Below are 27,157 nucleotides of genomic sequence, written 5' to 3' on the forward strand. Positions count from 1 at the left end.
CTGGGACTTTTTCATACCGTCCTGAGGGACTTGCCGACACTGAACCAACTGTGCATCTGGATCTTGGCCGTGAGGTTGACAACTTATGCAAACAGTCCTAATTCCGAAGCGCTAGCACTCCTTTACACGGCAGAGGATCCCTGTACACCCACGTGTCTGAAACCATCTAGAGGCTGTCCTAACTGCAGGCGGGTAGAGGCCTCGGCAAGTTCAGATCTGGGCAGAGGACTATGGAATTATTGCAGGTAGTTGGAGGATCCATGGCTACAGACAACGGTTTTCCATGTACGTACTATATTTTAAATGTGTGTAGAGATCATTAAGATAAATGTTTAAAAATACCCAAAGTGTGGATAAATTCAGATTAGTTATGGGACATTCATTGTGTCTTTTCTCAATTAGTGTTTATTAAAAGGCATCATATATCACACGGGGGCTTCACAATATTCTGACCTTAAAAAGCGGTTCTCATCTTCCGGAACATTCACAAGAAGTGGCCTGACAGAAGGACATTCAAATCTTCCAGGATTTCAGAGAATAAGATATATATGTGTCACTATTAAATATATAAATTTAAAGAAAATAATGCTCAAATTCTAGATGGCTGAATCTCTCCCTTTGTAAATCAAGAAAGATGTTGGCAAAGAATTTGATCTCAGATGTTTTAATAGGGGCTCTTACGCACGATGTACAGGATTCTCTGCCAAAGGTGGCCTGGTCACTAGTGACCCGAATGACACCAAAAACCAAGGGCAGCTCAGGGGCCACTAAACACTGACTGTCTTGGCCGGCTTCACATCTTCAATCTCAGAAGACAGCCAGCGGTACGTGCGGTGACGTCGCAGCACCTCGATGGCCTTGAGCTCCAGGGGCGTGGCCTGAATACCCAGGTCTTCCAAGCCGGGCAGGTGAGGCAGGGTCATGTCTGTGATGTGCACCTGTGAGTAAACAAGACGCGCAGAGAGCGCTGAAAAGTGGCCAAGGACACGGAGCGCTGGCCTCGCAAACACTCCAACCCGCAGGCCGGCCTGAGTCCCGCTGCTGAGACTTCACTGGTTTCAAAGGATACGGGACAGGGGTTGATGCCCAGAACCACCGAAAGCAGACCACAGAAAAGGGCTCGTGGAGGGAAAGGCAAGTGTCAGCTCAGGGTCTATCCGCGAGTACAAAACCCAGGCTCCGGTGAGGGTTAAACAGCAGTCAGTCTGGGCTGGAGCAGACAGGTCGTCACATCTGTGAGGCTCAGTAAAGAAACAGGGGCTGAGGCAAAACCAGCCCATCGTGAGGATCCCCTGGGCCTGTTCTCCGAGCACAGCTTTCTGCCTCGGTTTTGCTGAATCAAGATTATTCAGCGACAATCCAAGAACCTTTGTCTCCAGCTCTACTTAAGCTGGCTGACTAATGCCGACTATAGATCTCAAAATCCAAACCCACCTTGTTTGCAGGGAAGGAGGGTGAGCCCTGACATTCCAAAGACCCCAGCTCATCCTCAAGCAAATGAACAGGCTCGGTCTCCACCCAGAGCAGCGTGCACCCCCATCCTCCCACCTGAGCACGTCTGCCATCCTTCCACCAAAGAGCGGTCAAGCTGTCTCCCCAGATCAAATCCAAAACCCAGCAGCCTGCTGCCCCAACACTTCCTCAGTGACAAATGTAAGAGGCGCATCCGTCAAACACGCTGAAGCGTCCTGGCCATGAGTTCTCCCGCCCGATCTTTCCTGAACATAGAAAGGACACCTTGGGATAACAGCTGCCTGTTCACGTCTGTTCCCCAAGGACTATGCTTCCATCTTGTGAACATCTTAGCTTTCAAGTAACATTCAGAGGACACCCTGGCTGTTGCTTGTTGGTAAAAGGCCAATAGGTTTTCACAGGCAGAGACGGCAGAGTGTGTGTATTTTATTTTGTACCCTCCCTGGAAACACTTCTACATAAACACTTCTACACGCAGCGGGCAGGCGATCAGTGAGGGAGACCAGCTTGGAGACAGCGAGACGGGAAGGGGTCAGCGCACTACAGGGGCCAAGAGGCAGCGGGAGCTGGTCCAGAGGCTACGGAAGGGATGAGCTACCCTCCTGGATCAGAGTGCGTAGAGTGATTTCCTCTACCCTTCTGGAAGTGGAAAACTTTCAATGCTATTATAAACATTTGCATAATAAAAAGCTGAATAAAAAGGTAGGAAGAGGGAGGTGAGATCTAGCATACAGTTGGTTTCCCATCAATACCTGCTGATGGGCCAGACCTGTGCTGTCCAATACGAATTTAATAAAACTCAAATCTTATTTCTGCAGTCACACTAGCCATGTTTCAGGCGTTCCACAGTCACTGTTGCCAGTGGCTACTTTCTGAACACTAGAGATGACAGAACATTTCCATCACAGCAGGAAGGATGGGACAGTACTGTTTACATGGGGAAGGAAAGGAAGAAATCATGGAGGACTTCCAGATTTTTGGCTTGAGCAACAGAGAGAACAGTGATATCCTTAACTGAGCTGAGAGGGGCTAGGAGAGAAGCGGGTTTGCCATTGTACTCTCGGACGAGCCGTGTTTCAGGTAACTATTACACAGCTAAACAGATGTGAGGCCTGCAGCTGGGCGGGCAGGGAGGCCATCCAGGGCTGGAGTTGAAGCCGCTGCCAGGAGCTCACAGACAGCAGCCGGAGCCCGGGGCGAGATGAGGGTCGCTCAGAGAAAGAGCAAGGACAGGAAAGGGCTGAGGACAGAGCCCTTGGTCCCCACCTTCAGAGACCAGGGACAGAGGGTGAACCAGGGAGACCGAGTGAGCACGAGAAGCAAGAGAATGTGGAGAGCACAGGTGGAAACCGGGGTTTCAAGAGGACAGGAGCGGCGCCTCTGACCAATGCGGCTCACAGATGGGCTGAGGGCAGGGCAGAGTGCTGACCGTGGAGGTGACGGCACAGAGCCCACAGGTGACCGGGAACAGAGCCGGGCTCGGGGAGACACGGAAATAAAAGCCAGGAGTGCGTTAAAGCAAGAAGGAGGTAAGAGGCTGTCAACCACAGGTAGAGACAGCTCTTCTGACGAGCCTGACACACGCGGACACAGACAAACAGGGCAGCGGCCAGACACGATGGGCCCAGGGAGGGACTTCGGCCTTTAAAAAAACACAGAGCTAGTGTTAAGGCATGTCTGTCTGTATGTGGATGGAGACGATCCAGCGGAGAAAGGAAAATTGAAAATGTCAAAGATAGGACCCTGGAGAGGCTGGGCGTGGGTGCATTTTGTGCACGAGGGAGGGGCTGACCTCAGACATGAGGACGGCAGACAAGCACGTGGAGATAAGCCAGGCGAGCCCGTGAGCAAGCTCGACACTCACTCACCCATCTCCGTGGCTCTCTGCCCGGCATTTGCCCGGGCAAGTGTTCATCACCCTCATACTCACCCGCTTCACTTTGTCCCTCGTGGTCCAGGGCTCAAACGGACTCATTTCAAAGAGTCGACCTAGCCATCTGGAAAGAGGAATGAACAAGGCACATGTGGTGAGCGTCTCTGCTCGATGTTCAAGATAAGCAATCAAGGGAGGCTGCCGGGGAGCCAGGAAGTCACTGCAGGTTTTTAAAGAAACGAACAAACGTCCGAACCTCCTGGCCCCAGTGCCTGGGAGGTGGCCTCGCCTTTCAAGCCAACAGCCTGATCGCCTCACCGTGGCTCTCCTAGGCTCCCACCAAAGGGACAGTGGATCAGAAAAACTTACAGTACAGCTGCCTCAGCAACAAGACAAACAAAAAAGATCCAACGTTCAGTGACACCTGTCACATTCAATCAAAGTTAAGCCCCAGACGCTCAAACAGGCTTCTGTCAAGGACACAGGGCGAGCCAGGCGGTATGCAAGATAGAAAGCGTGAGCCTTAAAAGTAGGGGACCCGAGAGAACCAAAAAACCCAAAAGTAAGGAGATGCCTAAGATCTACGGTTCAAATGAGGAAGCCAAGAGAAAACCCGGACAAGAGGGGCCACCTGCCTCCTCAGCACCATCTCTTCACCCTACTGAAACCCGGGGGTCTCCTTATCTGCCACCTGAGTTCCTGTCTCACGTGTCTTCAGGACAGGGAGGTCCCTAGGAATTCCTCGGGGTCCCCACAGAGGACTGGAGGCAGAGCTGGGAGTGTGTGCTTTGAGCAGCAACCATCCCTACGGCTAGGCCGGCTCTGCTTTTATCTGATTGTCCTAATGGGCCTTTAGGTCAAAAGTCATCAAACCCAGGGCTCCACAGCTTTTTAAAAACCTGAAAAACATCATTCCAAAGGGAGGTATAAAAAAATGAAAAAGGAAGCTGAAGATTGGTCAGAATTTCTCCCGGAACCTATGTTCAAGCCTCAGATTCCAGCCAACCTGTTCCAATGGCAACAAAAGGACACTTCACTGACTTAAAAAAACAAAACAAAACACACCGCTTACAATCCTCTGCTCTGGTTCTATGCTAACAGATCACCTCCAGTCTGTATTTTCGGGTCCTCGGGGGCCACGCCATGGGCATATGCCAGCTCCAAGATAAGCCTCAGGTGTAGGCACAACCGCGAAAGCAGCTCCCTGCAAACTGGCTGATACCCTTCCACTGCCCCGAGGCCCCCACCACAAATGACCTCACCGCTAGCTCCAGTGGATGCCCTTTTGTCTTTATCTTACCTGACTTTTCTACAGCATTTCATTCCATAAACGTTAACAAAAGGCCTACTGTGTGCCTAACACTGTTCTAGGTGCTGAAGACACAGATGTGAACAAAATAGCAAAGCTTCTCTCCTTAAAAGGCATTCCCTCCTTGAAGCACCCCCTTTCCTTTGGTGCCCAGGAGGCCAAAGTCTCTCCATTTCTCACTTGAGCCTCTGATAACTCTCTTCTAGCTCCCCTGACAAACTGCTCTTGCTCTGCTGGTCCTTTAAACGGAGATACTCCTCAGCCCTGATCTTCCACTCTGCCCCACTCACCTCGGAGTCACTGGGAGTGTTAAATGAGATGAAGAAGGCAGCCTGAAAGATGGAACACTCCCAGTAAATATTACCATCACACTGCTTTCTGTCTATCTCTCTGATACTTCTGTTAGGTCAGAAGCTTTTTTGAGGGTTTACTGTAACATCCTGAGTGCCTGGTACATTGCCTAAGACACAGCTGGCAACAAGAAATGTTTGTTGAATGACTGAATGACCAAACGAATGAAGAAGTGAGCTGCTGTGTTGCTTCATCAGTCAATCTCTGGCAAACTGGATGTGAAAGTCTCCCTGACCAGGACCGCAGTGTGTGATCATTCCAAGATGCTAAACCTACAGAGGGGAGAAGTGAAGCCAGAAGCAGGAAAAGCAAATAAGGCAACTGCAGGAAGCGGCTGAATTGACCTGGCTCCTTTCCCCAACCCCGGGATCAGACGGCCTGAATGAAGGAGGGCCCCTTTCCCCCACCTGGGTGAGTGGATGAAACAGAGGGAAACGTGATTGCTCCTTCACATGACCTGCCAAGCAAGACGCTGCCAATTAAACCCAGTGGCTTCTAACAGGAGAATCTGAAGACCTGCAGATTCAACCTTCCAACACAGTGTTTTTCTCACCCACAAATCAACATTCCCTTTCTTAAACTCCTCTGGCTCTGTCCTAGATGAATGTCAAGATATCAGAAGCACCTCCTGGTTAGAGATTCCCAGATTTCACCACAACGGACGTACTCCCTCTAACCCCTGGGTGGGAGCATTACAAACGAAGTCTCTAGTTAGCTCTTTTCTAGAAGGCACAAAAAGCAGCACCTTACTTACTGATATACAAAATGTGGCAAAGGGTATGCCAGGAAGGGTCTGTGAGCCACGGCAAAGATGTACTGCACCAGGTCAAAGAGGACGTACCGACTGGGCCTACAAACAGAAAATTCACAGTTCTTCAGATTATTTGCTCCCCACAAACTTTCGTTCTTAGTTTTACAAAATAACATCTTTCTTATGAAAAAGGAAACACATACGCACTATAGGAAATACAGATTAGCACAAAGAAAGATGAAGTTAATAAACTTAATATATAATAATAAACTTAACTTCTCATCCCCTTATATTTATATTTTAATTTATTTTAAAATTTTATTTATTTCTTTTTATTTATTTCTTTTTTGGCTGCATTAGGTCTTCGTTGCTGTGTGTGGTCTTTCTCTAGTTGCAGCGAGCGGGGGCTACTCTTCATTGCTGTGTGCGGGCTTCTCATTGTGGTGGCTTCTCTTGTTGCGGAGCATGGGCTCTAGGCACGCGGGCTTCAGTAGTTGTGGCGCACGGGCTTTGTTGCTCCGCGGCATGTGGGATCTTCCTGGACCAGGGCTCGAACCTGTGTCCCCTGCACTGGCAGGCAGATTCTTAACCGCTGCGCCACCAGGGAAGCCTGGGTCTTAGTGTTTTAGTTTTAATTAATTCAGTAAAAAGGTCTTAAACCTAGCTGTGACATGATTGAATAATTTCAGGTAAGTCACATAGCTTAACTGTGCCCCATTTCTCCTGAGAGCGAATTTCAACAAAGAGAGCGTACAACAAATGATCAGTCTTGCAAAGCGCTAGAAACTGTACCCTAAGCCAGCCATTTCCAACCTTTTGGGGCATCGTGATAATCTAGCAAAATTAATTTGATTTTGCAACTGTACTTACTCCCTAAAAGTGTTTTGTTTGATTATCCTTTGATATATTAAAAACATCACTGGAGTAGCACAAAACCATCCTTGGGGGTCACTGGACTATGGCTACATAATAGTCTAGGGCAGGGGTTCTCAGACTTTGGTGACAGAAGAATCATTTACTCAAGCAGATTCCTAGGTTCCCTCAATTTGGACTTAATATAAGCATTCAGGAGCTTCTGATAATGATGGCCTTTGGATGGTTCTTTGAGATATACTGGCTTCAGGGCCAAGACAGTAAGGTTTCTGGAATAAATATCATCCAAGAAAGGCACTGAAAAATGCAACCAACAGACCTGTGAGCAACATGTTTAGAAATTATTGTTGTTGTAAATCACGGTTCTTTCATTTTAACAGGCTGCACTATTTTGAAGTCAAACTCCAGCCACCTACCCAACAAAGGCAAAAGTTTTCCCTCTGGCATCTGGATCCTTAATTGCATTAACAATTCCTTTGGTGACATCCACAATCTACAAGAAATTATAACACATGTTTATGTAACTGTTGAAAGAGAGAGAAACAGAGAGAGATGAGGGAGAGAAAGGAAGAAAGGGAGGAGGAGAGGGAGGGAGGAAGGAAAGCAGGCCACATGGATCACAACAACAGAATGATGACGTCATTGTTTTCAGAACGCTCCTAAAAGAACCCACCTCTCAAGAGCTCAAATAACCTCCACATGGGAGGGTCACCTGAATACCTTCTCCAGTCGGAGCACGTTAGCTTCGCGGGCACCCAGGCCTCTCCCACCGGCTCCAACCTCACCCCCCCACCTCCTCCTCTCGCTGTCACTGTGCTATCACAAACCATTAGTCCAAACCACACGGAACTGCCAATATTCTACCATTTCAACTTTTAAAAATAATAATAATCTTACATGATTTCAGACCCCATGGTTTTCACTAGGGGTGATTTTGGCCCCCAAGGGACATTGGCAAATGCCTGGAGGCAGTTTTAGTTGTCACAGCTTGGGGGGTGCTACTGCCACCTGGTGGCTGGAGGCCAGGAATGCGGCCACACATTTCACAGCAGCCGCCATGGCAAAGTGTTACCGGCCCAGGAAGTCCACAGTGCCCCAGCTGAGAGACCCTGGTTCAACACAATGTGGACTCCAACATGCTCTCTCACCTCTGGGCCCCCGTACACACCGCTCCCTCTGCATGTGAATCATCTTTAGGGTCTCACGTAAGATGTCATTTCCTTGGAGGCCTTCCCTGACCCTCAAGTCTGGAGTAGGTGTCCTCTGACATATTTACGTAAAACCCTCTCCTGTCATAGCACTTATCATGCTGCATGACAATTGTTTTGCTGACCTGCCTCTGACCATCTTGAGGACAGCAATGTGTGTCTGTGTCGTTAGCATCTCAATATTCCCAGTGACATTAGCATCTCAATATTCCCAGTGAAGTGTGGTGTGCCTAGCACATTAAGGGCTCAATACAGTTTTCCTGAATGAACAAGTGAAGACAGAGAATATATGTACCTCTTAGGTAAACTGAGAGGCAACCAGTCAAAGCAAGCTGACAAAGATGAAAATGATGGAATTACAGGATTAGGATAAAACTGGAAAACTGATCATCTGACTCTTGAATTCAGAGAAAGCTCCTTTATCCAGGGTACTTACATATACTGGTTGTTTCACTGTCTTCTTGCCCAAGGCAATAAGAGGGACACCACCAAACCATCGAATACCTGGCAGAAGAAAGACAACATTCTTAGAAGGCCTAGGCTGCCTGCAGACCCACGCATCTCCAGGTGCCCCAAGCTGGCATAACCATTTTGTGTAGTAAAAATAATGAAATAAATGTAGCTGACTCTGAGGCAGTTAATGATCCTACAAGGGGCAGCCATTTGTTTTTCACACAACAAACATAGAAAGTAAAAGGGCCAAACGCTTAGGGACACAGAGAACAAGGGAACGCAGTCAGGTGGCTTGTCTACCTGTCTTCCACTCTGCAGTGCTAAGCGCATGGCCACTCCCAAGACTGCACTCTACGTGCACCCTATTCTAATCAACAGATCAGCAATACAACTAACCCAGAGAAAGACGTAGGTGGAAATAGGAATTTAGTGTATGACGAATGCAGTACCACAAATACGTAGAGAATGGAAGTATTTAATAGATGACGCTGAGATAATCATTCTACTCTTTGAAGGAAAAAAACAAAAAAGAAATGGCTCACATCTTGCCATAAGCCAAAACAAAATCCCAAGTGGCTTAAATGTAAAGGTAAAAAAAGATTTTCTTAAAAAAACTTTTTTTTTTTTTTTTTGGCCACACCACGCGGCTTCTGGGATCTTAGTTCCCAGACCAGGGGTTGAACCTGTGCCCCCTGCAGTGAAAGCGTGGAGTCCTCACCACTGGACCACCAGGAAGTCCCTTAAAAAAAACTTTTAAAAGTAGAAATTATTTATAAGAGCATCCAAAAGGACAAAATACTTAGGGAAAGACTAAACCAAGTTGGTTAAAGACTTGCACACTAAAAACTACAAAACATTGCTGAAAGAAATTTAAAAAGACACAAATGGAAAGACATCCCATGTTCATGGATTGGAAAACTTAATATTGTTAAGATGTCAATACTACCCAAAGCAGTCTACAGATTTAATGCAACCCCTATCCAAATCCCAATGGTGTTTTTTGCAGAAAGACAGGAAACTCCATTCTAAAATTCATATGGAATATTAAGACACCCAAAATAGCCAAAACAATCTTGAAAAAGAAAAGAAAAAGAGTTGGAGGTTTCACACTTCCTGATTTCAAAACTTACTACAAAGCTACAGTAATCAGAACAGTGTATAGTGATCAAAACAGTGGCATAAAGACAGACATAGACCAATGGAATGGAATAGAGAGATATAATCATTGCACATCTGGCCAAAAACTTTTTGACAAGGTGCCAGCACCATTCAAAGGAGAAATGATAGTCTTTTCAACAAATGATGCTGGGAAAACTGAATATCCATAGGCTAAAGAACGAAAGTGAACTTTACCTCACACCATACACAAAAATTGGATCAAAGACCAAAACATAAGAGCTAAAAGTACAAAACCCTTAGAAGAAAACACAGGGGAAAAGCTTCATGACAACGGATTTAGCAATGACTTCTTAGCTATGACACCAAAAGCACAGGCAACAAAAGTAAAAATAGATAAACTGGACTACATCAGAATTAAAAATTTCTGTGAAACAAAGGACACAATTAACAGTGTAAAAATGCAACCTATAGAATGAGAGAAAATGTTTGCAAATCATATGTCTGATAGGAAAGGGGTTACTATCCAAAATGTATAAAGAACTCCTACAATTCAACAATAACAAAAAACCACCCAATTAAAATATGAGCAAGGACATGAATAGACATTTCTCCAAATAAGATATACAAATGGACAACAAGCACATGAAAAGATGCTCAACATCACTAATCATTAGGGCAAAACCATCAGATATTACCTCATACCCATTAGGATGGCTACTATCAAAAAAACAGAAAATGACAAGTGTTGACGGGGATATGGAAAAATTGGAACCTTGTGCACTGTTGGTGGAAATGTAAAATGGTACAGACATTAAGGAAAAACACATGGTAGTTCCAAAAATTAAAAATAGAATGATATGCTCCAGCATTTTCACTTCTGGATATATATCCCAGAGAACTGAAAGTAGGGTCTCAAAGAGATATTTGTACACCCATGTTCATAGCAGCATTATTCAGATAAAATAATGCAAAGGTGGAAGCAACCCAAGTGTCCACTGACAGACGAATGGATAAACAAAATGTGGTCTATACATACAATGGATTATTATTCAGCTTAAAAGGAAGGAAATCCTGTCACATGCTACAACATGGATGGACCTTGAAGACATTATACTAAGTGAAATAAGCTAGTCACAAAAAAGACAAACATTGTCTGATTCCACTTATATGAAGTACCTACAGTAGTCAAACTCACAGACAGAAAGTAGAATGGTGTTGCCAGGGGCTGGGGGGAGGGGGGAATGGGAAGTTGTTTGATGGATACAGAGCTTCAGTTTTGCATGATGAAAAGAGTTCTGGAGATTGTTTGCAGTACAATGTGAATACACATAACGGTACTGAACTGTACACTTAGAAATGGTTAAGACTGTGTGGTCTGCTCGGGCTGCCACAATAAAATACCACAGACTGAGTGGCTTATTTAAACAAGAGAAATTTATTTCTCTCATACCTCTGGACACAGCAAAGTCCAAGATCAAGGTATCAGCTGATCTGGTTCCTGGTGAGAGCTCTCTTCCTGGCTTACAGGCAGCCGGCTACGTTCTCACATGGCTTTTCCTCAGGGCACACAGGGAGGGAGAGAATGATCTCTCTCTTCCTCTTTTTCTAAGGCCACTAATCCTGCGGGTTAGGACCCCACTCTTATGACCTATCACATGTGTCTGACAAAGTAGGATGCTACCTCTTTGTCTTTCAAAACCAACACCTAAGTGACTTGGAAAACAGACTGAAAGTGAGGCAGCACTAAGAAAACTGAGGCTTCGTAGGCCAAGTATAAATGAGGCACTGACCCCATGCCAGGTGCTGTAACATAAGCTAGCTACCCCATTAACCAGCACACTGGTCCTCAGGTAGACATCATCATGTTCATCTTAACAGATGAAGAAGCTGCTATATTCAAAGACCTGCCAGAGTCCCAGAGCTGGTTAGTCCCAGGACCCAATTCATAGTCAGGTCTCGAACTCCCAAGTCCATGCTCCTTCCAGGCATCTAAGCTGCTTCTTTTGATACAGAGTGACGAAGATCACGAGAGGGACCATGCTGACTGGAAAAAGAGAAACTTTGGGGAGAAAAAGGCAACTCGAGGAGAAAAAAATACAACCTCCATCTTCCAGTCAGAGAACATAGTTTGCTTGTGATTAACTTCAACCTGGTTAACCAGCATTCCCCCTCCAACTATTAAGGAAGAAGACCTACTTGCAAAATAATTGAGGAATCTATCCTCTCTTCCAAAGATGTCCGATGGCTTTATGATGGTAGCTTCTGGAAATGTGTCTCTCACTTCTTTCTCTCCAGCAGCCTAAACAACCAAACACAACAGAGCTCTGCGGTGAGTTAACGAAGCTCCCACTCCTTCCACTATGGGGATGCTACGCGTATTTCAAGGTCGTATTTCCTCCAGGTTAAGGGAATCATATTATTCCTAACACTCAGCTACAGTCACCCCCCGTCCCCGCCCTTATATTCAGTTTCGCTTGCCACAATTTCAGTTACCCGCAGTCAACTGCGGTCCAAAAATATTAAACAGAAAATTCCAGAAATAATGCGTGAGTTTTAAATTGTGTGCTGTTCTGAGCGGCGTGATGAAATCTCATGTCATCCTGCTCGGGCCTGCTGGCACGTGAATCTCATATCGTCACAAGAAGAAGGGTGAGTAGAGTCAGCAGATATTGAGTGAGAGAACGGGGGACCACATTCATGAAATTTTTATTATAGTCTATTGTTATAACTGTTTACTTTATTAGTAGTAATTGTTGTTAGTCTCTTACTGTGCCTAATTCATACACGAAACTTTATCATAGGTGTGTGCATATAGGAAAAAGCAAAGTATATATGGGGCTCAGTACCACCCTCGGTTGCAGGCATCCACTGGGGGATTTGGAATCCATTCCTCACGGTAAGGAGGAGACAAGTCTACGCGAAAGTTTTTTAAAAATTACTAACACATAAAAATGCTCCACCTCTTATAGCTCTTTGCTGGGTTTCTTCCCATATTTATTCTAAGGAAGTTTATGTGGAAGAAGAAAGAAGAAAACTCAGAGTAGACTCACTTCCTAGACAAGGTGCAGATGCCAGCACCTGGTTCAGCCATCCTGCCTACCCGCACCCGCTGGGGGTGACATCAGAGCCCCGGTGGACTTGGACCTCCGTTTCTTGAGCTTCTCAACTCCAGGGACCTCGTCTCCAGCCCACTTCAGCCACTCTCCACTTGGAGGCCTCAGACCAGAACAACCCAAGTGCCCCTCCTCTGAGCCCGACATGAAGACGTGCCGCTTTCAGATGACCAGCTCCTGGGCTGCCAGCCTGCTTGTTCTCTGCTCCTGAGATGTGTTCCTTCAACTTCTCGGGGACCCCGGTCCACTGGGTCTGCCCTCCTCCACACCAATCCCCACGAACGCCCCTTGCCCCAGATTAGATTCCATGGCCCAACCTGTCCATCACTCTCTTAGCGACACTGTAGACTACCTGTCCCCTTGTCCTTTACTCCACCCACCAGGCAAAGTCCCAATCCTGGAAGAACCCCACTAGCCTCCTTCTTTAAGCCATGCACTCCTGCTGCCTTCAGAGCTACAGGAAAATAAACAAGTACAAATCATCAATTGGTAACACATAAATTCCTGTCCCCAGTTTTAACCGGCTCGTAACATTTCTCAGAAATAGGGTTTCCTTCTAATTAGTTTACATGTCCAGTTGACAAATTTCAAACCTTTTCTGTTCTATTCAAATTTCTCCCTTATGTTCCCCTCTTCCTTCCAGTAAATGACTTCATCTTCTAAGTCAAGGAGAAAGTACAGCAGCAGAGAGAAACCACCTGGTGTTCCCAGTGCTGAATCTGCAAAGCCAGGTGCACGAAGCAACATTCTCTCCTCCTTCCTGACCAGAGTGGAGGAACTCACCTCCTGTCACTTTCTCAGGAACCTGCCCATCACTCCCGCCCACATCTGTGGTCAGGCTCCCCTTACCTGCACCTTCCCACCAGCACTTCAACAACGTCAAGATCATCTACCTTAAGAGGAAAAAGAAATTCCACCTCCACACGCCCCTCCAGCCTCCTGCCCCCCTCCCTCCTCTTAGTAAACCACCTGAGGACGATGCTGTCTTACTGTCCCTGCTGCCTCCGCCCCTGCCTGCTCTTCACTCACTGCTGCCCCGACACCTGCTCAAACTGCTCTTGATAAGCCCACGAGGACCTGTGGTGTAGACCCCAGCTGACCCTGCAGCTCTGACTCACCTCTTCATCTTCCCCCCACTTCTGTAACCTCAGACTCTCCTGGTGTCCCTCCTGCGTCTCCGGGTCTACCCTGCTCAGTCCTCTTGTTTGCTTTTTGCAGGTGCGTCCTTGTCCTCGTCCCCAGACCCCCCCCGTCAGTGCTCCTCTGGGCGCTGTCCAGAGGTCTCTGCTCTCGACTCATCCCCATGAGGCCACCTTGTCCCCTCGTGTTGCTTCAGTTAACAACAAACAGTGGGGACTCCCACGTTCATATCCCCCACCACACTTTTTCTTCGGAGCTCCAGGATCTTGAGCCCCATTCTCCACTGGGACCTGGGTCACTGACATGCACTTGAGATGCAACCCGAGGCCAAAACTGGATCATCCTCTTCCATTCTCCACAGATAATACCCCTCAATTTGTGCTACACATTGGGATTACACAGGGAGAGGTGTAAATACTGATGCCCGAGTGCTACCCCCAGAGCGGCTATTTCCATTGGTCTGGGTGCCCTGGGCATCAGGATTTTTCAGTCCCCTCCATGATTCTAATGGGCCACTAAGGCTGAGAACCCCACCCCCAGCACCCGGTCCTTCTCAAGGGTTCCTCATTTTGTTCAACAGGAACACCATCCATCCAGGGGTTTAAGCCTGAGGGCGGGGCACCGCTGACCCTCCCTCACCCTCACCACTGACGACCCCACCTCCGCCCCCTCCAAACAACTGCGAATGCGGGTGATTCTCTGAATGCTAGGGCAGAGGCAGGCACGGGCTTCACTCTCTCACTCCCTCTCTCTCGCTCTCATACAGAGAATAGTGTGTACGCTGATTTATGACTTATAGTAAGCCTTACGTTAAGTACGGTAATGACGGTGAACAGGCCTGTAAAATTTTTAAAAAGTATTAATTTTGACTTCAGGTTAAATCGTTGCTACTTAGAAGTGTAACTATTGATATTATGAATTCCAGCAATAGTATGAAAACCAGCTTATCACGGAACGCTTTGAAATCTCGAGTCGGGTGTTCTTAACCAATTCCTATTTTTTCCTTCCAGAAACTTTGATTTTGAGGTTGTTTTTGTAAAGATTCCCCAAGCTACTTTGCAACACCTAGTGCATCTGGAATTATTTTCCTCAATGGACTAGAAACTAGATGTGGGCTAAGACCATGTGTGTTCTATTTACCCTGTATCCCCAGCGCCTACTACAACATGGAGCATGTAGTAGGTGCTTAATAAATTATTTGGTCAATTAAAGAATGCAGTGGAACCAAAAGCTGGAGCCAGTGTCAAGGAACTCTGCGGTCCTTATCAATCTGACCCAAAGCAGGCTGCTTACGGCAGGAACCAAATGCTGAAGGCATTCCCGGGCACCACAATCCCTGCTGAGTCCCTGATGATAAAACATTTCAGGTTACAGACCGACTCCAAACCAGGCTGCTCAATCCCTAGGCACAATCTGGACCACAGTGGGGTTTCTGGGAGTCCAAGAAGCCTAACTACAATGTGAACAGCCATTTTCCCTGGCAACTACTTATCCTGTCACCCCCAGCCTTCACATCACCCCTCCAAGCATGGCATAAGACCATGACTATGCAAGGGGTCTGAGAAAGAAGGATGGTCCTGTAGCTCTGGTGGCTGACAGAGGTATGACTCTTATGCAGGAAGCACACTCTACCTTTTGTGTTTACTCTGTAAGTCTATGATGTGCCAAGAAACTTTACACCCTGGAAGGTGGGTAAGAGTATGATCTACCCATCTTTGAGGCCGCTTAGCACAGTTCCCTGCAAACAGAAGGCACTCAGCTACAACTCAGCCACACAACAATCACATTCTGGATATGGAGAATTAGAAATCCTCCTTGATTCTGGATACATCAGTGAGAAACCTTTCTCACTTAAACTCACGTTTCCAAGGGGCTAAGAAACTCAAGCTCTGTGAACCACTTCCCAAATCAACTTGTTCCTTACCTTATTTCTCAGATACTTAGAAGAGCTTTTAATATCAGCATTCAGATGTGAAACGTGAATAAATTTTTCAACTCCAGCTTCCTTGGACACTTGAGCGATTGCCTGGGGAATCTTTACAAAAACATCCTCAAAATCAAAGTTTCTGGAAGGAAAAAACAGGGATCGGTTAAGAACACCTGACTCAGGATTTCAAAGCATACTGTGATAAGCTGGTTTTCATACTATTGCTGGAATTCATAATATCAATAGTTACACTTTTAAGTAGCAACGATTTAACCCAAAGTCAAAACTAATATTTTAAAAAAAATTTTCCAGGCCTCCTCACTGCCATTACCATACATAATGTAAGGCTTACTATAAGTCATAAATCAGCACACATACTGTTCTCTGTCCTCAAGGAATCCCAAGGCTGAGGCCCTTTAAGAACATCTGGCTGCACTGATTGGGTGGGGAGGGGAGAAGTGCTGGGTGCTGGAGGGGAAATCATTGCTCACCCCTAGGCCTTTGCTTTGCTCAGGGGAAAAAAAGGAAACTAAAAAAATACATCAGTGCTTGCTTCGGCAGCACATATACTAAAATTGGAACGATACAGAGAAGATTAGCATGGCCCCTGCGCAAGGATGACACGCAAATTCATGAAGCGTTCCGTATTTGAAAAAAAAAAAAAAAAATCAGTCACCAATTAGATCCAACAACATGAACTAAGTGCCTGCTCTGTACAAAGCACTGTTAGTCATCACGGGGGCTATAAAGTTGAATAAGACCCTCCAAGTCATCAAAGAACTTAAAAATATGTGATGAGGCAGACATATCTAAATAAGTCTAAGTCAAACTTTCATAAATGTGAAGAAAGAGGCGTGAACAGAGTGCTGCGGAACCACAGGATTAAAACATTATTTGTTGATAAACAACCCACACAAGGGCTAAAAAGAACTGTTCAAACCGGTACTCATGCCATCTTTGATTAACAACGTGGAGAAGAGATCAAGAACACTGATCACGCGAGAAAAACCCAGTGTTCAGCTTGTCGGTCAGTGGAACAGGAAAACCCTCCTTCCTAACCCCACCCCAGCTGGTGATGACACCCACCACACTGGCACAATCCACAGTGGCTTTTTATTGCTTCTTATACTAGACTTACCACCAACTGAATCCCCGGCTGGGGGAGGATAGGGGTTAGGTGGGGAGGGTGGTCACTGGCTGTGGAAAGGTTGTTCAGTCAATACTCATCGATGAACTAATGAAAATGTCACAACTACAATCCCTGGCATGTTACGTGCCCAACAAATGTCTACTGAACCTTAGGCCAGCTTTGCAAAGGAGAAACGAGGGTCAAAGACTTACCTGGTTTCCCATTCTCGCCCAACAAGATTAATGACCACGTTGCTGTGCTCCACAGCTCTTCGGATCGAGTCCCTGTCTCTCCCGTTCCATTCCTATAACAGCAAGAGCCAGTCACATGAAAACATCAGGGGTGCACCCTGGCACAAAACACGTCTGTAGCTCCCCCCATCAGCAAGATTCACAACGGGCCATCTGTTGTCAGCACGAGACGGTGCCATTTCACACCGGCTCCACTGACTACAACAGAAACGCTGCTGATTCTCTGGCTCTCCTGGAAACGAAGGGGCCAAAGCACATTTTCTTCAGGTAATAGCAGGTGACACAACTAGAAAAGACACTATTCATTTTCACGGGGCAGAGCAATTTTTGTCCTCCCAACTGCCCTGCAGAAGCCTGTAAAGGAACCTAGCCATCAAGTCTCCCTTCCTGAATGAAATACAGCCAAAGAACCGAGGATCATTTGGGAGGTAAACTGACTTTCCCTTGTTAGCACCAACCAGTTAGACGGGAGATAGGAGGGGTGTCTCAAAGGTTAACGTTAAACTGGGAAGACTCATGACTAGTTTCTTATGTCTTTTTAACTCTTTACTCTTTATCATCCCAGATCCGGTCATCTCTGCTTTAAAGACATGAAAACAGCACTCAGAGAGAAGTGACCTGCCTATCAGTTCTGGGCGAGCCGATGGCAGACTTCGGTGGAGACCTGCACTTGTGAGCAGTCGTTTAGGACTTAAGTCAGATCAATGTGTCTTGTCCAAAATAGTGACAAGGGACTAAAGACCCCCGGACAAAGGTAGAGCATTTTCTATGTTAAAATGAAAAATACAATGTTAAAGCATTTTGAAGGAAGATAATAAGTAGTATGGATTTCTTAGTTGTATCTGTGAGTGAGGGGGGTGGGAGGGAGAAAAGAGGGGGGAACGGAAGAGAAGTGGGGGGCTGGGGGAGAAGGAGAGACGGCGAGCAATAGAATGCCTGTGCAATTTAGAAAAGAGAGAGAGGGCTACGGGAAGCAGATTCAAGGGCAAAAAGATGAAGCCCTCGGCAGGCAGCACTGGTTACAACTGACTGTGGCGAACGCGGTACAAGAGACAGAATGCAAATTCCACTTTGCCATTTACTAACAGTGTACAAATGCTCTCTCCAAACTCCATGCAAAACTTGAAAATACAACCTACCCCACGGGGTTGCTATGACGAGTAAGTGAAATATACAGAAAATCTGCATCACAGTGAGCAACACACTCAACCAAAACAGCGCTCTACACATAACGAGCTTAACACGGCCTTTTCAGAGAAGATGACACGGGTGGGAAAGGATGAACCCAAGAAGACTCAGAGGGGAAGAGCTTGCGGCATAACTGCATGAATGGCCCAAGTGTGATGCCCGGAGAGCAGCAGTCAAAAGGAAACCAAATTCCCAGGAATAAAGGCCCAGGGGCACGATCAGGTTGGTGAACCAAACGGCTGTTCAGACAGCAGTTTCCAACAGAGACTCAAGTGGGGAACTCGGCACCCCACACCCAATGTGGTCCATCCTTCTCAAAAATAAACAACAACAATATAGTGAGGCGTCCCCCCCGTTACAACTTTCCTGGGCTTCCCCTTTCATAAACATGACCGTATTCAAAGTCATGCACTTTGTGTCCGTATGCCCTGTTAAGACTGAGTTCCCTGTGGTCTTGTTCAACAAGACACACTCAGAGCTTAGCTCAGGGCCAGGAACGGAGCAGACACAATAAACACCCATGGAAAGCATGGAATACATGCCATTCAGCTTAATTCCAATGACTCCACATTTGCAAGCCAGTAAAAGTTTTCGTCCATCACTTGTGAAATACCTCAATTTTGAGGATTGACAAGATGACTGATAATCTTCAGTCACAAAGAACTAGGAAAGGCTAAGCTCCTCTAACTGTAATACCAAGCAGATATTTGAGAATAAGATTGTGGAAAAGCAAAACACTTTAGAAGTAAGAAATTTCCAATATAAATATTATATTTAGCTTGTGAACCTTCAGTAAAGAATAAATGAAAATGCCATTAAAAATAAGTCAAAATTTAATGAGGTCACAAATAACCTGTGTGAATAAAATAGATACTAAGGATGTTTAACAAACATTTTTTAAAAGAGGAAAGTGTGTCAGTGGAAGCGCTCAGGCCCAGGCAGGATGATGAAAGTAAGAAAAGTTAGCTACAAGAACAGCTGACCCAAGCACCCAGGCCCAGAGTGTTTCTCCATAGGAAACTGCAGGCACTGGGACAACATCATTCCCTGTGAAAAGGGCCTGTGTACTGTAGGATACTCAGCATCCCTGGCCCCTGCCTAATAAAACCAGTATGGTCTCCGGTCACTGTGACAACCAAAAGGGCCCACACATTTCTCATCACTCCCTTGAAGGTTCTCCCCACACAGTTCCCCCTACCCCGCTGGCAACTAACTATTGGCCTAAAGGAAGAACCTGCAGATTGAAGAATAACAACAGTGAATGCTCAGGAAGAACTTTTGGAAGTCAAGTCTATCCAAGCCAACCAAGTTATAAAACACCCTATTTGTGATTTTCTCTATCGAAGCACTGTCCAAGAGAAATATAACACGAGGCACATATGTAATTCTAAATTTTCTCTTAGCCACTTTTAAAAGAATAAAAAGAAACAGGTGAAATTCATTTTAATAATATTTTATTTGACCCAATTTATCCAAAATACTATTTCAATATGTAATAAATGTAAAAAATTATTAACAATATATTGAATATTATCTTCTTCGAACCAAGTCTTTGAAATCTGATGTGTAATTCACACTTACAGCGCACCTCAATCCACACCAGCCACATTTCAAGGGCTCAAGAGCCACACGTGGCTGATGGCTACTGGCCAGCATAGGTTTAGAGCAGAGGTTGGCAAACTATGGCCCACAGGCAAATCTAGCCTGCAATCTAGCTTTGTAAACAAAGTTTTACACAGCCACTCCCATTTGTTTATACTTGTTTATGTATTGCCTGTAGCTGCTTTTAGGCTACAAGGGCAGAGCTGAGTAAACATGATAAAGAGCCTATGACCTGCAAAGCCTAAAATATTTCCTATCTGGCCCTTTAGAGAAAAAGTTTGCTAACTGCTGGACTAGGGTTTACAAGAATGGCCTGTGAATGGAGGATGCCCTTGGTCCACTCTGGGATGAAGTTGCTGCTTTATTATACTGCCTCTCTAGGCTAAAAATGACCTTAGTAATTTACCTTTATCAACTCCAATAATCAGTAACAGGGGCTCTTACCAGGAAGATAATCTGGCCCAGGTCACCCATCGGGCGAAGGTGCATGGTATCATATGGCTCACACCGGTAGGGGACGATCACTTGTGACCCCATGCGACCTAAAAAAGAATGGATTGGAACAAGGATCAGCGTTAACATAATATGGTTACATTATACAACAGTGATTTTGTAACATTTAAATTCTAGTATGATAGGTGAATTGATTCTATTTTTAGTAAGAAACATATTTTGCCATGCTAGAGATGTCATAACTTTTCAGAGCCTCCTTTCCTGTATTAAGGTCCTATATAGGAAGTCTGGGCCTGCTCATAACGTACAACAGACCAAAATTACATAAATCCAAGATAGGAGTAATTCAAAACACCATTACAATGAAAAGAAACAGTTCTCATTAGGCAACTGTAATAAATGGCTTTGGAGTACGTTGAACGCAAGGAACTTTACCAAGGTGGTTGACAACATAGCGGCCCAGGAATCCTGTTGCTCCAAACACAGTGGCCACAATCCCACTGACTGAGGAACGCCCACCTTTCCCATGAGGTACGAGTGCATGATGAAGCTGGCGCTGGGGTGGGCCATGAAACACAGATGTGGCTATTGTAGTAACAGAAGAACCTTAAAGAGAATCCCAAAATATATATAAAATTGACCATGAATTCAAACAGCTTCTTTTCCTAGAAACGTGACATTATTTTGCTATCAGTATTTTCATTTACTTAGGTTACAGTTTAAATTTAACTTTTATAATTTAAGTAACAACAGCAATAATAAACACAAATTATTGCAACAAAAAATCCATAGGACATAAGGAAATGTATAAAAGTTAGAAAGCAAACTCCCTGCCCTATAGGATGTAATTTACCTAAAAAGATAAATCATGTTAAGAAAGATAATAATAAACAGTTACAAATTAAGAGAGTATAAATCTCTACATGAAAGAAGCAGAGAGAATGCAAAGTAAAGGTGCCATAAGTTAGAGAATCATGAGGAAGGACCCCTGAATAAAGTGTTTTGAGAAAGATTTGAAAGAGTAATAACAGAAAAGATAGATTTCCACGTGAAACACGTAACACATCTAACAACGTAGGGGTGGGAATGAATAAGCCCAGCGCAGGGAACAGCAAAAGATGTACCTGGAACAGACTGTAAAACTGATGATGAATGAAAAACAGAGTTGATGATATGGGTTGGAGATAGAGGTAAGAGATTATTTTTTTAAAAGAGTACAGTTCAGGGGCTTCCCTGGTGGTGCAGAGGTTAAGAATCTGCCTGCCAATGCAGGGAACACAGGTTTGAGCCCTGGTCTGGGAAGATCCCACATGCCGTGGAGCAACTAAGCCGGCGAGCCACAACTACTGAGCCTGTGCGCCACAACTACCGAAGCCCTCAGGCCTAGAGCCCGTGCTCCACAACAAGAGAAGCCACCGCAATGAGAAGCCAGTGCACTGCAACAAAGAGTAGCCCCTGCTCACTGCAACCAGAGAAAAGCCCACGTGCAGCAACAAAGACCCAACACAGCCAAAAGTAAATTAATTAATTAATTAGTTTTAAAAAAATAAAAATAAGAGTACACTTCAGACTTAATAAACAACTAATGAAAATCATCAAAAGTAAATAAGTAAGTAACTAAGAAAGTATCAATAAGTCTGTTCTGTTTTCTAGAGCTGACTTTCCAGTGGCACTCTGCCCAGAAACCACTGATTTTCCCATCCAAAAGTATGGAATTGGAGAAAAAGCCTAGCTTACTGAATAGTTACTGCAACCACAGAGACTAGAAACAAACAATGCGGATCAGACACATAATAGTGACACAATAATAACGTATAAATAACAGCTAAACTTACAAAGGCACCTGGCATCATTCTTAGCGCTTAATAGACATTATTTTATTTCACACTATCTTTATTGCCACTTTACAGATGAGGAAACCAAGGCTCAGAGGGGTTACATGACGAACCCAAAGAGCCTGCAAAGGAAATTGAAAAGTGGCCCAGTGAGGTGAGAGAAAAAAACAAAATGGTGTCCAGAAGCCAAAAGAAGAAAGTGATCGATGGAGAGAATAGTCAACTCTATCAAATGCTGCTGAAAAGTGAAGTAAGAGGAGGGCAGAGGACCCTAGGATCTAGAAAAGGTTGGCTGTAAATGGCCTGAACAAGAGCAATTTGATTGGATTAGGAGAGTGCGGCAGGGGGGTCCTAAGAGGAGTATCGAGAATACTTCTCAGGGGATACGATGTAAGAGGACAAAGAAAAATGGGACTAGAGGAACAGGAAGACAAGGAAGGGTTCTTTTTTTTTTTTTTTTTTTTTTTTTTTGCGGTACGCGGGCCTCTCACTGTTGTGGCCTTTCCCGTTGCGGAGCACAGGCTCCGGACGCGCAGGCTCAGTGGCCATGGCTCACGGGCCCAGGAGCTCCGCGGCATGTGGGATCTTCCCGGACCGGGGCACGAACCCGCGTCCCCTGCATCGGCAGGCGGACTCTCAACCACTGCGCCACCAGGGAAGCCCGGGAAGGGTTCTTTTAATATGAAAGATTATAACATATGTAGATGTTGATGGGAACGACCCCGTAGAGGGGAAATGTTAATGACTCAGGAGAGGGGAGGAAGAGGGAAGGGAGGATGGGATCAAAGGCCAAATGACGGAACTGGCCTTCCATCAGACCAGGAGAAGCTCATACACTGTAAGAGGAGGGAAAGCAGAGAATTATCTCAGCTCAGCTATTAGATTTTCATGGTGGGAAAAAGACTGTTCCCATCTGATTCCTTTCCGTTCTCTGTAAAGCTAAGAATAAGACAGAAGCACGTGTTAAAAGTTTTAGGAGATTGGCAGTGTTGACTAGTCATATGGAGAAAGGGAAAGCAAATTTCCTAGAAAAAATGTGCTGAAAATCCACTTGAGATTTGCATTCGTGGATTTAAAATAAGGACACTCAATTTGTTTGGAGTTTTCCTTAGCTTAGCTCTCAGCCGCTCAGGGGCAGGCAGGAAATACGTGGAAAGTATACATGGAAAGCTTGGTTTAATCAGCATTGATTTTTTTATGTCAAAGGGATAAGGGCTGGGGAGCTGAGAATGTATAAAAGGGAATGATTAGAATGATGAGTAAGGAAGTTAGGGCACAGGATAAAGGACAGAGCAAATAAAATGAGAAGAATTACTGGAGTCTAGGTATGAACATCTCCAAGGACTGTTATGAGGACTGGAGTAAATGTGTGTAAAGCATTTAGCACATTACCCAGCACACATTAAGAATTCCAGGAGTATTTTACTATTACTTTGAAATTCCTCAGAAAGTAATGTTACACTAACCTCACATGGTTATTTGTTTTTTCAACAATTACCAGCCAAGCATTATTCTAGAAACTGTGACTAACATAGTAAAAAAGACAAAGTTCCTGGCCTCGTGAAGGTTACATTTTAGAGGGTTGATATGAAAATTAATAATAAATGGGTAAGGGCTTCCGTGGTGGCTCAGTGTTTAAGAATCCGCCTGCCAATGCAGGGGACATGGGTTCAAGCCCTGGTCCAGGGAGATCCCACATACCGCGGAGGAACTAAGACCGCACACCCCACAACTACTGAGCCTGAGCTCTACAGCCCGCGAGCCACAACTACTGAACCCATGTGCCACAACTACTGAAGCTCACGTGCCTAGAGCCCGTGCTCCACAACAAGAGAAGCCACCGCAATGAGAAACCTGCACACCACACGAAGAGTAGCCTCCACTCACCGCAACTAGAGAAAGCCTGCGCAGCAACGAAGACCCAACACAGCCATAAATAAATAAACTAATTAATTAATTTAAAAAATAATAATAATAAATGGGTAAGTATGTCACGGTGCCTTGCACACTGTAGGTTCTCAATAAATATGTTATTACCCTCTTTGGCTCCAGCCTCTCCATCTTCTTCCATTTATTAGGAACACCATTAGGAAAATAACATCCTTTATTCATTAAACCTACTTTGGTTTCCTACTGTTAATATCTAAACCAATAGCCTCCAAACATATTTGCTTCCACACCACACAAGGTTTTTTTTTAAAGTATTTATTTGTAAATTACATGCACATTCTATGTAGTACCCATATGTTATACATTTTGCAACAGACATGAAAGCACTTAGAATAGTGTCTGGTATATAGTTTGAACCATGTGTTAGCTATTGTTACTACTACAGAAAACTTTTTTTCTTTAAGTTCTAATACTGTATTTTTATATACCATTGGTTCCTCTTGCAAAACCCACTTGGAAAACCACTGGTCTAAACTCTGCTTGGCTTTCAAAGGCCTCCATTATTTGATCCCATCTAACGTATTCAACCTCCTTTCCTACAACTCCAGATCTTCAGGGAGTCATCTCACTGCCTCCATTCTCACCCCCGTGTCCTTGCTAGTGCCAGGAAAATGTCCAACCCCTCTGACTTTCCAGATCATAACAACCCTAAAAAAAAATTTTTTTTTTAATCAATGGAAGCGCTGCAATTCTCCACTGGCCTTACAATCTTCCCTCCCTACTTCAGATGATCTACTTTTTCCCTTTTCTGATTTCCTGTGGTACTTAAATAGTCTCGCCACATTTCACTATATATGTTTTATACAGTTCTGTAGTGTTTTGATTATGTTACACACTAGACTTGCCTCTCCCGAGTTTACTCAAAAGCTTACTTTACCAGAGACAGTAAAGCAGAGTGGTAAAGAGCACAAGCTACGGTGTCAAGTTAAAAAAAAAAAAAAAGAGTTAAAGGAAAAAATTTTATGAAAATGTCTGCAACTGTGGTTAGCTGACAACAGGAACTCAATAAATTGCCGTTATTAACATTCACAACCTACACTATGTGGCACCAATGTAACAGTTTAACAAGAACCAGCAAATGTCTTTGCAAAGAAGTGAGCGCTACGAAACCATCCATTATAAGTGATGTGCACCAACCACCTGCCCAGAGGCGTGGAGGAGCTCTACCCAAGATGGAAAATAAAAAAGAATCCTCCAAATACTCCTGACTCTCACCTCTAGCTGAACATTAGAACTACCTGTGGAGCTTTTTAAAATTTAAGGTGCAAGGAGCCAGTCTCAAAAATTCTGATTCAATAGCTCTTCAATGAGTCTCCATTTCTATTTTTTATAAAGCTCTAAGAATGATTCTGACATGCACCTAATTTTGAGAGCAAATGATATTCTGTAATAACTAAAATACACTATGGAAAAATGCAATTTCTGGAGGTTGATGCAGGGCATGTTTGTGAGGGAGAGGAGGGTGAAATAATGATGATAAAGTTTAACTGTATTCCCAATTTCCTTGCTTTTCTGGCCTCTCTTAGTGAGTGGAAGAGCAAATGCGTGTTTTCAACTTGAGGACCGCAGATCCGATCAGAATAGAAGGGACAATAAACTACACTTAGACAAATCCTAAGATATTCTTTTATTCTTCTTCCTTTTTTTCCCACCAATGTCCTGATTCTTCTCTCTCCTGAGCATCCCTCGCTCCCCGAGGCCTCAACGCCTCCACATTTGTAGGAATGCTTTTGATTTAGAAAGTGCCTTTATAAATACTACTTCACTGAATCTTCTCAGAAACTCCCTGACGTTGTAGTATGATCATTTCCACTGTGATGCGCAGAATCTGAAGTTGAGACCGATTAAGAGTTTGCGCAAAGTCATAAAGTCAATCCATGAAGAACCTTTTCTCCACTATCCTTTACCCCCATCCTTTTCAGATTCCTCCCCCGCCTTCCCCCCAATATTTCTTATAACCCCAAACCCTTACAACTCTATCAGTACTGAGTTTGTCGATCTTCCACATGTCCCCCTTTTTCCTCTCCCCTTCGCGTTGCTCACGTTCTCCCAGCGAAGACCCCTTCCCAGGTGCACAATTTAATACGTGAGCCGGGGAAGGGAAGAAAAAGGAGGAACTGGACAGAGGCAGCTCCGGACCTAGAAAAACCAGGGTGCCCTGGGACTCAGCGCGACCGCTGCACCACGGTGCCACTCCCAAAACTTTAGATCCGCATCTTGGACTCCCGATCCGGGGCCGCCGTTCCCGGTGACACTTACGTGACATTGGCAGGGCCCTGACAACTCGGGGGTGAACGGCGGCTGCCATCTTCTCCCACAATCCCCCGCCGCCGGCGCTCGGCCGCCTACGGCTACTAAGCTGGGTCAAAAGGCATCTTTCCCGGCTGTCTGCGCAGGCGCTTACCGGGAACGGAAGGGGCGGGTCCGAGGTTAGGGTGAAGAGTGGCTTGGAAGAGTGTTGGGGAGAGAGCTGGAGGGGTGTGGGGACGCGGGAGAGACGGGGAGGAGGGGAAGTAGAAAGAAAGGAGTCTTAGGGTCGGAATCTCCGGTCTGGAGTGCACCGTAAAGATAACCTCGTATTGTCGAGGAACGTGAAGTTTACAGTGGACCGGGGACTGACTCAAGGGCAAAATGGCAGCACCGCAGCTCTCCCGACTCTCAGTTCATCGTTCCCTGAAAGTGTCCGATGGGGCGGCTCCGGTGAGGCGAGGAAGGAGGAGGCGTGGCCCCTGCGCTTGGGAAGCTCTTCAAGGAGAAAACTCGGGGCCAGGGGACTGGAGGGGGCGGGGACCAAGAGAGAAAAAGTGAGGACGAGAAATAGAAGTGAGAAAGGATGCTGTCGTGGAACCGGAGCAGGTTCTGTCCGGAGCCTTGGCTCTTTCTTGCTGTTCCCTTTTCCTGGCGTGTCACCAGCTCAAGTGTTTGCGGGTAGGTGACCTCGGAGACGACTTGTCTGACGTCTTCTATCATTCCACCTGTCCTTTAATTACTCTGATTTATCAAAGCCTTTATCTCACCACCTGACATGAATCCAGGGATTCTTAACTTGGACTGCCACCCAGGAGTGGGCTTCAGGGGACTTCCCTGGTGGTCCAGTGGTTAAGATTCCGTGCTTCCACTGCAGGGCGTGCCCGTTCGAACACTGTTCTGGGAACTAAG

The 27,157-nt window shown here is 45.4% G+C and overlaps 1 protein-coding gene across 1 annotated transcript; it reads right to left on the reverse strand.

The window, feature by feature from the left end:
* Positions 1-440: 440 nt before the first annotated feature.
* Positions 441-26,306, reverse strand: NDUFA9 (NADH:ubiquinone oxidoreductase subunit A9; the record flags this gene model as incomplete). The annotated part of the gene is made up of 11 exons (XM_079715000.1): positions 441-938; positions 3,404-3,470; positions 5,761-5,856; positions 7,047-7,123; positions 8,275-8,342; positions 11,607-11,709; positions 15,588-15,729; positions 16,932-17,023; positions 20,205-20,302; positions 20,649-20,798; positions 26,258-26,306. The coding sequence occupies 11 exons, from the start codon at positions 26,304-26,306 to the stop codon at positions 768-770; spliced, it is 1,113 nt and encodes a 370-aa protein (XP_079571126.1). The 3' UTR covers positions 441-767.
* Positions 26,307-27,157: the final 851 nt, after the last annotated feature.

The sequence above is a fragment of the Hyperoodon ampullatus genome, assembly GCF_949752795.1.
Source record: "Hyperoodon ampullatus genome assembly, chromosome: 11".
Taxonomy (NCBI): Eukaryota; Metazoa; Chordata; class Mammalia; order Artiodactyla; family Ziphiidae; genus Hyperoodon; species Hyperoodon ampullatus.